The sequence below is a fragment of the Jaculus jaculus genome, chromosome 3 (genome assembly GCF_020740685.1).
Source record: "Jaculus jaculus isolate mJacJac1 chromosome 3, mJacJac1.mat.Y.cur, whole genome shotgun sequence".
Classification (NCBI taxonomy): domain Eukaryota; kingdom Metazoa; phylum Chordata; class Mammalia; order Rodentia; family Dipodidae; genus Jaculus; species Jaculus jaculus.
Genome location: NC_059104.1, coordinates 181,422,061 through 181,436,055, shown reverse-complemented (window position 1 = coordinate 181,436,055; position 13,995 = coordinate 181,422,061). Strand labels below are relative to the sequence as shown.

At 42.2% G+C, this 13,995-nt stretch overlaps 1 protein-coding gene across 1 annotated transcript; it reads left to right on the top strand.

Annotated features, from left to right (window-relative positions):
- The first annotated feature begins 339 nt into the window (after positions 1–339).
- On the top strand, positions 340–12,756 carry Psma1 (proteasome 20S subunit alpha 1). The gene is made up of 10 exons (XM_045145530.1): positions 340–466; positions 1,821–1,865; positions 2,504–2,605; positions 2,724–2,827; positions 4,536–4,624; positions 4,905–4,975; positions 5,420–5,549; positions 9,384–9,463; positions 10,981–11,091; positions 12,402–12,756. Exons 1-10 carry the CDS (start codon positions 464–466, stop codon positions 12,456–12,458), a joined length of 792 nt encoding a protein of 263 aa, XP_045001465.1. The 5' UTR covers positions 340–463; the 3' UTR covers positions 12,459–12,756.
- Positions 12,757–13,995: the final 1,239 nt, after the last annotated feature.

Below are 13,995 nucleotides of genomic sequence, written 5' to 3'. Positions count from 1 at the left end.
ACACGATCTTGCGGCCGCTTCTTCGTCACGATCTCTTTCAGTCACGGAACCCACCGGGAGGCTGAACGGCAGAGTCGGAGCCCCTGACTCTCGGTGACCGGTCTCTACCCCGGAGGACAGAGAAGTGGCGGGAATCCGCTCCCAGGCACGGCTGACGAGGCTCCACGCTCCGCGCGGGGGCGCCCTGGCGGCTCTCGGCCCGCCGCGGCCACGCCCAGCGCGAGGCGTCCAGCCAATCTCTGCTCCTCGGTCTCCCCAGGCCCCGCCCACCCCGAGCAGGCCGGGCGCGTTAGGGGCCGGGAAGCGTTTGACGTCTATCGATGTCTCCGGGGATAGACTGCCTAGCCTGCGCCGCCGCCAAAAGCCCGCAGACTTCCCTGTCGATCGCCGAGCCATAGTTTCGGCGGCGTTCCTCGGTTCCGCGGCTGTCTCTGATTCTCGCAGCCAGGTCGGCGCCGGAACCATGGTGCGTTGAGTCTCGGTCCTGGGACGGTTTAGGGCAGAGAGCCGCTGAGTGGAGGGTCGCGCGGTCAGTGATCTTGCCCTTTTGCTATCCTCGGAGCGTGCGGGGGCACCGGGCAGAGGAGCCGTAGCGGACGGGAGGGCTCCGGCAGTGATTCAGCATCTCAGGCCTGCCCGGGGTTTGCCCGGGGTGGTCGGTAGCCGGGGCGGCCTTTCCCCCTCGGCTTCTTTTCACTTTCCCCGGGGCCTCTAACATTCCCGGCGGTCAGTTAGCGGTGTTCGCTTCGGCTGCCTTCCATGGAGAGGATTCCTCCGGCCCCGCGTGCTCTGCATGGGGGAGAGAGAGGGAAGAACCGGTCCTGGCTCCCAGGCCTCCCGGCCCCGCCAGCTTGGACCTGAGCCCACGGCGTGTGCTCTTGGACCGTGTTCATTTAACTTGTGGGTCCTTTTGTTTCCCTGGACCTCGCTCAGAAAAGGCCCTTTCCAGTCACTGTGCAGTGACCTAGGGTGGGAAGGGAAGTGATGGAATCAGGTTTGCAGTACAGGGTTGTGGGCTAGGACTTCCTCGACCTCTTGGTAATTCTTCCAGGTACTTAACGTTTGACGGTGTAATGTTATCATACAGTAGTGTTAGATCCTTGCCCCTATTCTGAGTTCCTGAGGACTATTTTGCGGTTGTATTCGGTATGTGCACGGTGCAAGAAGAGAAAGTTCAAAGATAAATCAGACATAGCTTTAAGGATAGTATAAAGATAGAAAGAGATGTATGTGTGGGGGCACACACCTGTAATCCCAGCTTTCAGGAGGTAAAGGCAGGAGGATTAGGATTTCAAGGTCATCCTCAGCCGCATACCCGGTGACCAGTCTGGGGTGCATGAGACCCGAGCTCAAAGTGTGTGTGTGTGTGTGTGTGTGTGTGTGTGTATACAACTGTGAGAGTATGTGTTGAGAATCCGAGGAGAAAAGATGAAGACTTAAAGAGCCAATTTGAAGAAAAGGAAACGTTTCAACATTTATTAGGGCCCAGCATAAGAGAACAGCAATAAGAAAAGATAGGAAGAAAAGTTGTTCCGTGTGAACTTTAGCAATTGACTGCCCAAGGGAAGTCCTCTGGAGAGTGCCAGAATAGGAAGTTGGGAGATCCCAGTCCATTCCTCCCTGTCTGCACTTGCTAAATGTCGAATTGGCTTACAGCTGAGTATAGTAATATTGTTCCAGTGAAGTTGTGCTAATTGAGTCACTTTAACAAGTTCAGTGTAATTAACAGAACTGCCTTAGTTGAATGCAAACATATGTCTTAATGTTAAATTTGGGGCTTTGTAATGTGCTCATTAATAGATTTTTCTTTACACTTTCAGTTTCGTAATCAGTATGACAATGATGTCACTGTTTGGAGCCCTCAGGTAAAATGTTCTATGCCATTTCTTTTTTTTTTAAATTCATCTACTTATCTTTTTTTTTTTTTTTTTTGCAAGCACAGAGGGAGGGAGAGAGAAAGAGTACCTATGCGTCAGGGTCTCTTACCACTGCAAATGAACTCCTCCACACCCATCGTGTGCCAACTTGGGCATCTTGCTCTATAAAGGCACTGGGGACTCAAACACTGTCAGGCTTTTCAAGCAACTGTCTTTAACTGCTGACCCATCTTTCTATCCCGTTTTATGGTCTGCATTTGATGTAGAAACTACTGAGATTGTAAACTGGGCTTGGTAGTGCACACCTGTGATTCTGGTTACTCAGAACAGAACTGGAGGACCAAAGAATTGGAAGTCAGTTTGGGCAACACTGAGAACTTGCCTCAAAAAAAGGGAAAAAAACATGTGAGATTGCAGTACAGGATGTGAGAAATGGAGTATATCACTGTAAACATTCCCAGAACGTAAGTCTAGAGTCTAGAATGTGAAATTTAGGTATGTTTCTTGGTTAAAAAAAATAAAATTTTATTATGCTTATCTGAGGTTTGGAACTCTTAATTTTTAGCTGTGAAAGAATATTCTAGGATAATTCTTAAGTTTTTTTTTTTTTCACTCTCTTTCTTTAGGGCAGGATTCATCAAATTGAATATGCAATGGAAGCTGTTAAACAGGGTTCTGCCACAGTGGGTCTGAAATCAAAAACACATGCGGTCCTGGTTGCACTGAAAGTAAGTAAAGCAATGATGTATCTTCTTCCTGTATCAAACAGCCACTGATGTAAATTTCACTGGGTCAGTAGTAACAAATTGTAAGCTCACTCACATGTCTTACAATGTCTCCATTTAGAGGGCACAGTCAGAGCTTGCAGCTCACCAAAAGAAAATTCTCCATGTTGACAACCATATTGGGATCTCAATTGCCGGGCTTACTGCTGATGCTAGACTGCTATGGTATGTGTGATCATGCAAAACTAAAGAATCACCCCTTTCGGTTTGCAGGTCATTGCTTCTCTAGAAAAGATGCAGATACTTTAGGATGATTTTTGCATTTAACATCTAACAAGATGGTGAACACCTTAGTGAGTTTGGATTAGTTACTGAGTATTTCCATTTTTTAATTCTCACATGGCTGATAGAATTAGGTATATTAATAGTTTTTTTTAAAAATATTTTCTTTAAGCTGGGAGTGGTGGCACATGCCTTTAATCCCAGCACTTGGGAGGCAGAGGTAGGTAGGTGGATCGCTTGAAACAACATAGTGAATTCCAGATCAGCCTGGATTAGAGTGAGACCCTAACTTGGAAAAAAAAAATTATTTATTTGAGAGCGAGAGACAGAGAACTTGGGTTTACCACTGAGATTCAGTCTAGTATCCTCTAGAGCTGCTTATGAAGAGGAGTAATCTTGGCAGGACATGGAAAGGTGTTCTCTGCTAGGGATTCTATCTCTTTCCTTTCTGGTTTTGTTTGTTTGTTTGTTTGTTTTTTCATGTTCTCACTCTAGCCCAGGCTGACCTAGAAGTCATTCTGTATTCCCTGGCTTCAAACTCGTAGAAGTACTCCTACCTCTGCCCCCTGAGTGCCGGGATTAAAGGTGTGTGCCACCGTACCCGGCAATTCTATTTCTTATCATTGCTCTGTTGTTGAAATTTAAGCTTTCAAGAAAAATGAGGGCTGGAGAGATGGCTTAGCTAACCTGCAATTCCTAAGGACCCAGGTTCAATTCCCCAGTGCCTACATAAGCCAAACATACATGGTGGTGCATGCATCAGAATTCGTTTGCAATGGCTAGAAGCTCTGGCACACCCATTCTCTCTCATAAATAAATGATAAATAAATAAAATACCTTAAGAAAAATAAGAGTAGTTGCTTTCTTTGGCTAACAATTAACTTGATGACAATTAGGACATACCATTGCCCTTGCAGGCACACAAAACTTATGTCTGCATTTACTACATACTATACACACACAACAAGAAAAGACAGGCTGTTGCTGACAGTGGGAAGAGAAGAGAGTGCTCTCTTTTGTGTGCAGTGCTCTTCATTCTGTTCTGTACGTGCTTTGAGACAGGACTCTGCAATGCTAAGGAATAATTTGGCCATTTATTTATGTAGAGATTGTGTCTCATATAGCCCAGGCTGACCTCAAACTCCTGATCCAATATCAGATTCTAGACATGCACCACCTCCATGCATGGCTCAGTAGCATTTTTTTTTATATAATTTTTTTTTTTGGTTTATTTTTATTTATTTGAGAACGACAGACAGAGAAAGAGAGAAAAAGAATGGGCACACCAGGGCTTCCAGCCACTGCAAACGAACTCCAGATGTGTGTGCCCCCTTGTGCATCTGGCTAACATGGGTCCTGGGGAATTGAGCCTCAAACTGGGGTCCTTGGGCTTCACAGGCAGGCACCTAACTGCTAAGCCATCTCTCCAGCCCATCAGTAGCTTATTTTTTAAAACCTCATGTAGCCCCAAAGTTTTAGCATAAAAATGCATCCTTTTGCTTTGTCTTTCTTGCCTTTCTAGTTTGTTGTATGGATGTAATCCATGGATATGTTTGCAAGAAAGCAAGGTGAAATCAACCTGCTTTAATTAGTGTAGATTAGCTGTGAAATGGAGATATGGAATCACTAATTTTTCTTGTTTCTTTTTCAGTAATTTTATGCGCCAGGAGTGTTTGGATTCCAGATTTGTGTTTGACAGACCACTCCCTGTGTCTCGTCTCGTATCTTTAATTGGAAGCAGTATCCTTTCTATGTCAACATTCATGAATGTGACTTTTTAATCCTTTTTTTAATCCTTGGGATAGTTGTTAGGAATATAACAATATATAACATAGGAGGTAACACTAAATATTTTAGGGAATTAGATTACAGTTTCATTAGCCTTTATAAGCAACTGCTATGTTCTGGACAAAATAAGACTGATTTCAGAGAAACTATCCCAGTATCATTTTTTTAGAAAGGATTTAAAGACCCCAAATAATTTATTCCTTGTTAGAACAAGCTCCTTAACTAGTTTAAGAGACCCAGATACCAACACAGCGATATGGCCGGAGACCATATGGGGTTGGACTGCTTATTGCTGGTTATGATGTAAGTTTATACAGTATTGTTATTGATGACTATTCTCATTTCTATGACATATCTGACAAAAGCAACTTAAGGAGGTTTTTTGTTTACTCAGGACTTGAGATGATAGAATCTGTCATGGGGAAAAGACATGTCTGTTAGCAGGAAGCAGAGAAGAATGCCAGGGCTCAGCTTGGGTCTTTTTCCTATAATTCATTCCAGCAACTCCGCCCATGAGATAGTAGCACCCATGTTCAGATTGGGTCTTGCCTCCTCAGTTAAACTTCTCTAAAAGGAATTGCCCTCACAGACACAACCAAAAGTGTGTCTCCCAGATTCTTCTAAATCTAGTCAGGTTGACAGTGAAGATTAACTTACATTTTACTGACTTTGCAAAATTCTCTACTTTTTAAAACATTTTTAGTTTAACCAAAGTCAAGAATTATGCACTGCTTTTTCTTCTGGTAGGACATGGGTCCTCACGTTTTCCAAACCTGTCCATCTGCTAACTATTTTGACTGTCGAGCTATGTCCATCGGAGCCCGTTCTCAGTCAGCTCGTACTTACTTGGAGAGACATATGTCTGAGTTTATGGAGTGTAAGTAACAGCTTTGCTTGTTTTGTTTTAATTTGTCCAATGTCACATAGTGAATAAATGTACCATCCTAAATAAAGAAAACTGCTGTTCAGAAAGAGGCTTTTTAAAAAATTTAAAAGGGCCTGGAGAGAATGCTCAGCGGTTAAAGACGTTGCTTGCAAAGCCTGACAGCCTGGGTTCAGTTTTCTGGTACCTATGTAAAGTCAGTTACACAAAGTGACATGTTTGTCTAGAGTTCGTTTGCAGTGTCATGAGGCCCTAATGTGCATGTAACCTATCTCTGTCTCTCTTTGCTAGCAAATAAATAAAAATATGTTCTAAAATTTTAGCCCATATGATGTTTGATTCTGTCACACATACTAATTTTAACCTCTTTTGGTTTCAAAATATATAAATGAGTTCCCAATCGTGAAAAGTTCTTAATTCACTTGGTCTGAAGTATGCCCTTGCCAGAGTTGAGAATTAGTTGTTTGTAAGTTCTTTGTACAACTTTTGATTTTTCATTCTGTTCAAATTTTAAGCCACAGATAGAGTTTTGCATTAAGTAGTCCATATATCACAAGTAAGAGGCAGTGTGTTGTGGGAAAGAAAGATGAAAGATGTAAGAGGAGAAGGCTGGTTTTGAGGTGCCTTGCTTCAGTTAGAAGGAGGTTAGCACTGGGGCTTTGACATTTCTCTTGGTCTGTAAGTGTTTCTGTGGTAGATAGTATTCTGTGAAGGAAATACCAGAGGCTTAGTGAATAAGCAGAAAAATAATTGTTTTACTAACATTTCTTGATGCTAATAGGTTTCTATTGAAAAACAGGAGTTCCAGGGCCGTATGAGTTTAGGAAATGCTGTGAATTTGAAGTATAATACTTTGAATTATAATTAGGGTGGAAATTAATAAGACGGCCCCCACCTTGGCAATTTTCTAGGACCCTGAATGTGGCTGTAACCCAAGCTAAGTTTGTGTGTTTGTGAGTGTGTGTGTGTGTGTGTGTGTGTTATGTGTTACAGATGTTGGAGGCACATGTGTGTTCAGATGCATGTCCCATGCTTGTGCATGTGGAGGCCAAAAGAGGACATGGGTATACTTCTGTACCTGCTCATGCATGGATTTCCTTAAGACAGCATGTCTCCCTCAACTTGGAGTTACTGTCTCTCACACAGCCCCAGGTCTCCACCCCCAAACACTGTGGGTTACATATGTGCATGGCCATGCTCAGCCTTTTTTGTTTCTTTGTTTTTTCAAGGTAGGGTTTCCAGGCTCACCTGAAATTCACTGTGTAGTCTCAGATTGGCCTCAAACACACAGTGATCCTCCTATCTCTGCCTCCCTAAGGCTGGGATTGAAGGCGTGTGCCACCACATTCAGCCGTGCCCAACTTTTTAATGTGGGTTCTGGGGCATCAGACTTGGAGTGTCCAGCTTAGAGGCCCTCATGATTAAGCTAATGGCTGAGCCAGCGCCCCAGCCCCTTAACCCTTTTGTTTGTTTGTTTGTTTGTTTTGTGTTTGTTTGTTTGTTTGTTTGTTTGTTTTTCCAAAGTAGGGTCTCACTCTGGTCCAGGCTGACCTGGAATTAACTATGTAGTCTCAGGGTGGTCTTGAACTCTCCATGATCCTCCTACCTCTGCCTCCCAAGTGCTGGGATTAAAGGCATGTGCCACCACGCCAGGCTACAGAGCATATTTTAAAAAGCATATGTGTAATGTTTTTGTATAAGGAACCTCATTAGAAACTCGGTGACTTGAGAACTGCCACATAAGGACCCTTTGCAGAAGACATTGCAGTCTAGGTAGAAAAATAATGATTTGGAGTACTGCCACTTGTAATACAGTAAGCAGTACCTAATTTAAGGGCTCAGCATAGGGCATTTCAACTTTTTTTGCGTATGTGTGGTGTGGTATGGGTGATTATGATATATGCACATGTGTGCAGATGTGTGCACCACTTGCCTATGTATACAGAAGTCAGAAAAGAAGGTTTGGTGTCCTCTTTTCTACCAGTTTCTTTCCTTTAGATGTCTCCCTCAATCCAGAGCTGCTGTCTGTCAGCGAGCCTCAGTGATTCTTCCATCTCTGCCCCACAGGCTGGGTTTACAGATGTGTATGGCCATAAACAACTTTTTATGTGAGTTTTAGGGAGGCAAACTTGGCAATCTGGCCACTGGGCCATTTCCCCAGACTAGGATGTTTTGATTTCTTTTAAGTTGTTTGTTCTTTCTTTCTTGTTTTGGTTTTTCGAGGTAGGGTCTCACCCTAGCCCCGGCTGACCTGGGATTCACTATGTAGTCTAAGGGTGGCCTCAGACTCATGGCAATTCTCCTACCTTTGCCTCTCAAGTGCTGGGATTAAAGGCCTGTGCCACCACACCCTGCAGAGAGATTATGACTTTTAGATGGTATCAAAGAAGCATGCGCTCAGTAGAAGCAGATCTTCAGAGTTTACACTTGATTTCTGCCTGAACTAACCCATCTGGTAAAATAATCCAGATGATACTGGCAGCTGCAGTGAACCACACGACCACACAGGTAAACAATGGATCCTGTACCACGTACTGCGTTGCCAAGCTGTTGTGGTAGTTGGGTCGGATGTATTAAATCCACTTAGACATTGTTTATTAAGGGTCTTTCGGGATGTAACCCCATCATAAGTCAAGCAGTGTCTGTACACATTTTGAATTCTTTCCATTCACTTAGGTTTTTTGATTTCTTTCAGTGATGTTTCATAGTTTTCACTAACCAAATCATGTTTCTTTTGTTAAATTTACTCTTATGTATTGAACTCATTCCATGTTACTTACCTGTCTATGTGGATTCCTTAGATCTGCAATTGTGTCATCCAGGAATAGTTTTACCTTTTGCAATGCAAGATGGATCTATTTCATTTCTGTCTAATGTCTTGGCTAGAATCTCAAATGCAATGAGCAGAAGCATTGAGAGCAAGTGTCCTTGTTTTGTTTCTGATGTTGAGGGCAAAGCTTGCAGTCATTCCATATTAAGTATAATAGTATCTGAGAGCTTGTAGATACCCATTATTATAGTCACCAGTTAGTTGAGTGACTTTTTATTATGCAAGATTTTGCGAATTATTACATGAATTTTAAGTATTTACTGAGGTGATGATGTAAGTGTTTTTTTTTTTGTCTTTGTCTTTTTGTCTGTTCATTGTCTGTACATTGATTGACTTACAAATGTTAAGCCAACTTTGCATTCCTGAGGAAAACCCCACTTGGTCATAATGTGTATGCTTTTCTATGTTGTTGGAGTCATTTGTAGTGGCTTCAGTTGTTTGCTTGTTTGTTTTGTTTTGAGATAGGGTCTTTTTAGCTGAGATTGACCTGAAACTCCCAGCATAGCCCAAGACACTCATAATTCTCCCCATCTGCCTTCCAAGGACTTGTATTACAGATGTGTGCCACCATGCCTGCACCCCAGTTTATAGTATTTTGTTGACAATTTTTGTCTGTATTCCTAGTGATATGGGCCTATAGTTTACTGTGATGATTTTGTCTGAGTTGGAAATGTCTTTCTTATAAAGAAAGAATCTAGGGACTAGGATTCTACAGAACACATTCTACAAAACTGTCATTTGTGAATTAAGGCTTTCATTTAACCTAGCAAAGAACAAGTTAGACTTGGTTGTTTGTTCTCTCATTAAATAAAATAACAGTCAGTTTCGTGGCTACTATTTGATTAAGGCACTAGCATTAAACCCCGGCTTTTAACTGTGTTCAATTTAGTGTGGCACTAAAGCCACAGTTCCAAGACATGGCATGTGGCTGTAGGATTAATAAATAAAAGAAGCCTTGTGGTGATGAAATTGAATAATTTTTAATTTTTTGCATATAGGCAATTTAAATGAACTGGTTAAACATGGTCTACGTGCCTTAAGAGAGACACTCCCAGCAGAACAGGACCTAACTACAAAGGTAAATTCATGTTTTCCAAGTATACATACCAATGTCGTACTTTAACCCTTAATTGCATAAATGTAATATGTAAATGTATATTTAAGTTGTTTACTTTTGTGTGTGCAATACATGTATGTGCTCATACACATGTGCATCAAAGCCAGAGGTTGACAGGTGTCTTCCTCATTCACCCCCACTTTAATTATTGAGGTAGAGTTTCTCCTTGAACCCAGAGCTCACTAATTTGCCTAGTCTAGTTGGTCAGCTTGTCCAAGGTACAATATCCCTATCTCCACCTGACAAGAGCCAGGAGTACAAGCAGGCATGGCATTTATGTGGGTTCTGAGAACCCGAACTCTGGTCTTCAGGCTTGCATAGCAAGCACTTTATCCACTGAACTTTCTCCCAGCCCTTTAAAAAAAATTATTTGAAAGAAGGAGACAATGGGCACTTCATGGCCTCTAGCTACTGCAAAGAACTCCAGACACGTGTACCACCTTATGCATCTGGCTATACTTGGGGATTGGGGAGTCAAACTAGGGTCCTTTGGTTTTGCAGACAAGTGCCTTAACCACTAAGCCACCTCTCCAGCCCTTCTGGCCCTTTTAAAGTTCCTTAATTTATTTGAAGATGGTTGCCTTGGTTCATTTTTTCCTCTTTATGATATTCACCAAATGATCACATTTCAAAATGTCTCTCTATCTCTCTCTCTCTCTCTCTCTTTTTTTTTTTTTTTTTTTTTTTTTTTTTTTTGAGGCAAGGTCTCATGGTAGGCCAGGATGGTCTGGAATTCAATTCTATAGCCCATAATGGCTGCAAACTCACAGCAATCTTATACCTCATCATCCTCCCTAGTACTGAGGTTATAAGCATGTGCCAGCCATTCCTTAATGCAATGTCTTTTTTTGTTTTTGTTTTTTGATTTTTCAAGGTAGGATCTCACTCCTTGAACTCACAGTGCTCCTCCTACCTCTGCCTCCCCAGTGCTGGGATTAAATAAACATTTCTTTTTGTTATACAGCCAGCCATAAGACCATTAGGATTTTTTAAGAAATTTATTTATTTGTTTGTTAAGAGAATGGGTATACCAGGGCCTCCTGCCACTACAAATGAACTCCAGACCCATGTGCCACTCTGTGTTTCTGGATTTTATGTGGGTACTGGGGAATCAAACCCAATCAGAAGGCTTTGCAAACAAATACCTTTAACTGCTGAGCCATCTCTCCAAATGGATACTGGGGAATTGAACCTGAGCCCTTTGCTTGTAAGCACCTTAACCATTAAACCATCTCTCCAGACCCAGAATCCTTTTTTTAAACATTGTTTCTGGATGGCAGACCTTTGGTGGTCCTCATGATGGTCAGAAGTGAAGATTGAGTCAGTAGGTGAAAGAGCACTAGTTTTCCTCGCTTGTTGTCCTCCTCCTGACCTTCATAGCTTTTATAGTCTTAAATTCAAATGCTACATTTGTTTTTATTCTACTATTTACCCCAGCATTTTATCACGTACATTGATTTCTCCCTTTTTCCCTTCAGAATGTTTCCATCGGAATTGTTGGTAAAGACTTGGAATTTACAATCTATGATGATGATGATGTGTCTCCATTCCTGGAAGGTCTTGAAGAAAGACCACAGAGAAAGACACAGGTGTGTAATTAGCCACAACACAGGAGGCTTTGGTCCTCTAGGCTGCTCTTCTACCACAACTGTGTAGATCCACCACGTTTGTCTTTAATTACTGAGATACGTATATAATTCAAATGACAATAAGAAAACTAAGAACACAGTCAATGTTGAGGGAACAGTGATCTCCATGAACACACAAGGGACTGGATTCCAGTTGCTGTGTAACAAGTTCCCCTCCCAACCTACAGGCAGGCTCACAAGTATGTGACCGAGCAAGGCACAACTGAGTGGCTCTTTTTGCTCCTGTCCCTTGAGACCTCACAAATGGTACAGTCTGGTAGCAGAACATCTCGGGTGATCTGACTCCTGCCATGTCTTCATTAAATATGGTCTTGATGTCTCAGGGGCAGCTGGAGACTGTAGAGTACTAGAAAGGACTGAGCTTCTGTCCAGTGGACTCAGCCTCATTCATTGGGGCCTCTTCAGCAGGGTGGCAGCTAGAGTTTGCAGAAACCTTAAGTGAAGGCTGCAGCTATTCCTTTGGCTGAACCCAGAACTAACTGCATCACTTCTCACATCTGTTACTTAAAGTGAGTCTCAGGCCAGCCCAGCTTCTTTGTGAGTAGGGCCAGAAGAGATGTATTTGATGGGAGTTAGTTTTAAACAGTAAGTTGGCTGACCAAAGCAGTGAGAAATGTTGGTAAGCTCATAATCCTGCCTGGGTCTCTCCAAGTGGTGGGATTACAAGTGTGCACCTTACATCTCAGATGGCATTTTCTGTTAATGGATGTTTATTTGGTAGCTATGAAACTAAAAAAGTGATCCATACATTAGACTCAAGACAGACAGACAAAAAATTTCTTCCAGGGTGAGTTCTTTTCAACTTGAAAACGATACTGTTGGTATTGTCAGGAAAGTGACAGTTTGCATTATTTCGGGTGCCGTTGGTAAGAACTAGCAGTTAGGAAGAGTGCTGTGGAGTTTACAGAGCTGGTTAGCTTGGTTTTTTATCTTTGCTGTGTTGGTAAAGGAGAAACGAGGTCTAAAAAGTGCTGGTTGTGTTTTAACTTTGATAATAATAATATACGAAGCCTTCTAATTCTTAAACAAGATAAAGTATGGTAATACAGTAGAATTGTTAAATGAATTTCAAATTTTCAGAACTGAAATTAAATCTTTTTTAAAAAACTTTATTCTGAAATTCTAATAAGACAGGAGTATCAAAGATAACACCTATCCCTTTTTCTCATTCAGTTATGTAATATAATATTTGTTGTTTAGGAGTATGTATTAAGTGTTCATTGTATATCTTTTCACTCTTTTCTTTGAAGCCCTCACAGCCTGCTGATGAACCTGCAGAGAAAGCTGATGAACCCATGGAACACTAAGTGATAACATGTTCTCTTGAGCCTGGAAGCATCAGGAGCACACAGTGGCCACAGTGGTCTGTGCTGTGATCCACCGCGTACAGAGTGGTGGGATAGTATGTTATAGGAGTAAATCCAGATGTGAGTTTGTTTCCAAGCAACTTCCCTAAAATCATATAATGGGGTGCATTTTTCTTTGAAGGGGTCTGTATAATCATTTTCTAGAAAGTATAGGTATCTAAACCAATGTTTTTTATATGAAGAAAATATTGTCTTTACAGTTTAAATGACAACTGTGAAATAAAATTGTTCCACCTTCTGTTGTATTGACTTTGTGTTTTAAGCAGCCTCAACCGTTGTTGCAGGTATAGTGGTCATTTGCCAGATTATATAGCATCTTATGTATTTATTTACAAGGAGAGAAATAGAATATTAGTGTGCCAGGTCCTCCTGCCACTGCAAACAAATTTCAGATACATGTCACTTTGTCCATCTGGCTTTGTGTGGAACTGGGGAATCAAACCTAGGCCATCAGACTTTGCAAGCAAGAGCCTTTAACACTAAGCCATCTCTCCAGCCCAGCATTTGCTCTTTTAGTGATGCAGAAAAATTCTTACTAGCCATAGTCTTTTAAAAACAATTGTCAGGACAGGTGTGATGGTGTATGCCTTTAATCTCAGCACTCAGGAGGCAGAGGTAGGAGGATTGTTGTGAGTTTGACCCTGGCCTGAGACTACATAGTGAATTCCAGGACAGCCTGGGTTAGTGTGATGCCCAACCTTGGAAAACAAAAATATTGTCAGTGTTGAGACTGGATGAAAATTCATGAGGACTGGTCTTACAGTACAAATTTTGGGTTCACACTTGGAGATTATGCTGATTCCATTATAGGTGCATGCCTCTGTAACCCCAGTGTTTGGGAGGTGGAAACAGGAGAGTTCAAAGTCGTCCTCTGCTACATATCGACTTTGAGGACAGTCTGAGCTACATGAGCCCTGTCTCAAAAATAAAAGTAAATAGGAACTGGAGAGATGACTTAATGGCTAAGGTACTTGCTTATGAAGCCTAAGGACCCAGGTTCAACTCTCTAGAACCCACATAAGCCAGATGCACAAGGTAGTGAATGCATCTGGAGTTCTATTGCAGTGGCTAAAAGCCTTAGCACGCCAATTCTCTCTCATAAAAAAATTTTAAGGCTGGAATGTGACTTAGCGTTAAAGGTACTTATGTGCAAAGCCTAAGAACTTGTGTTCAAAAAATGTGCAATGTCACACTCCATACGCCTGGAGTTTGCAGAGGGCGAAGGCCCTGGCATGCCCATATTCTCCCTCTCAAAAATAATACTTTTTGGGGGCTGGAGAGATGGCTTAGTAGTTAGGTGCTTGCCTGTGAAGCCTAAGGACCCCAGTTCGAGGCTCGGTTCCCCAGGTCCCATGTTAGCCAGATGCACAAGGGGGCGCACACGTCTGGAGTTCGTTTGCAGAGGCTGGAAGCCCTGGCGCGCCCATTCTCTCTCTCTCCCTCTATCTGTCTTTCTCTCTGTGTCTGTCGCTCTCAA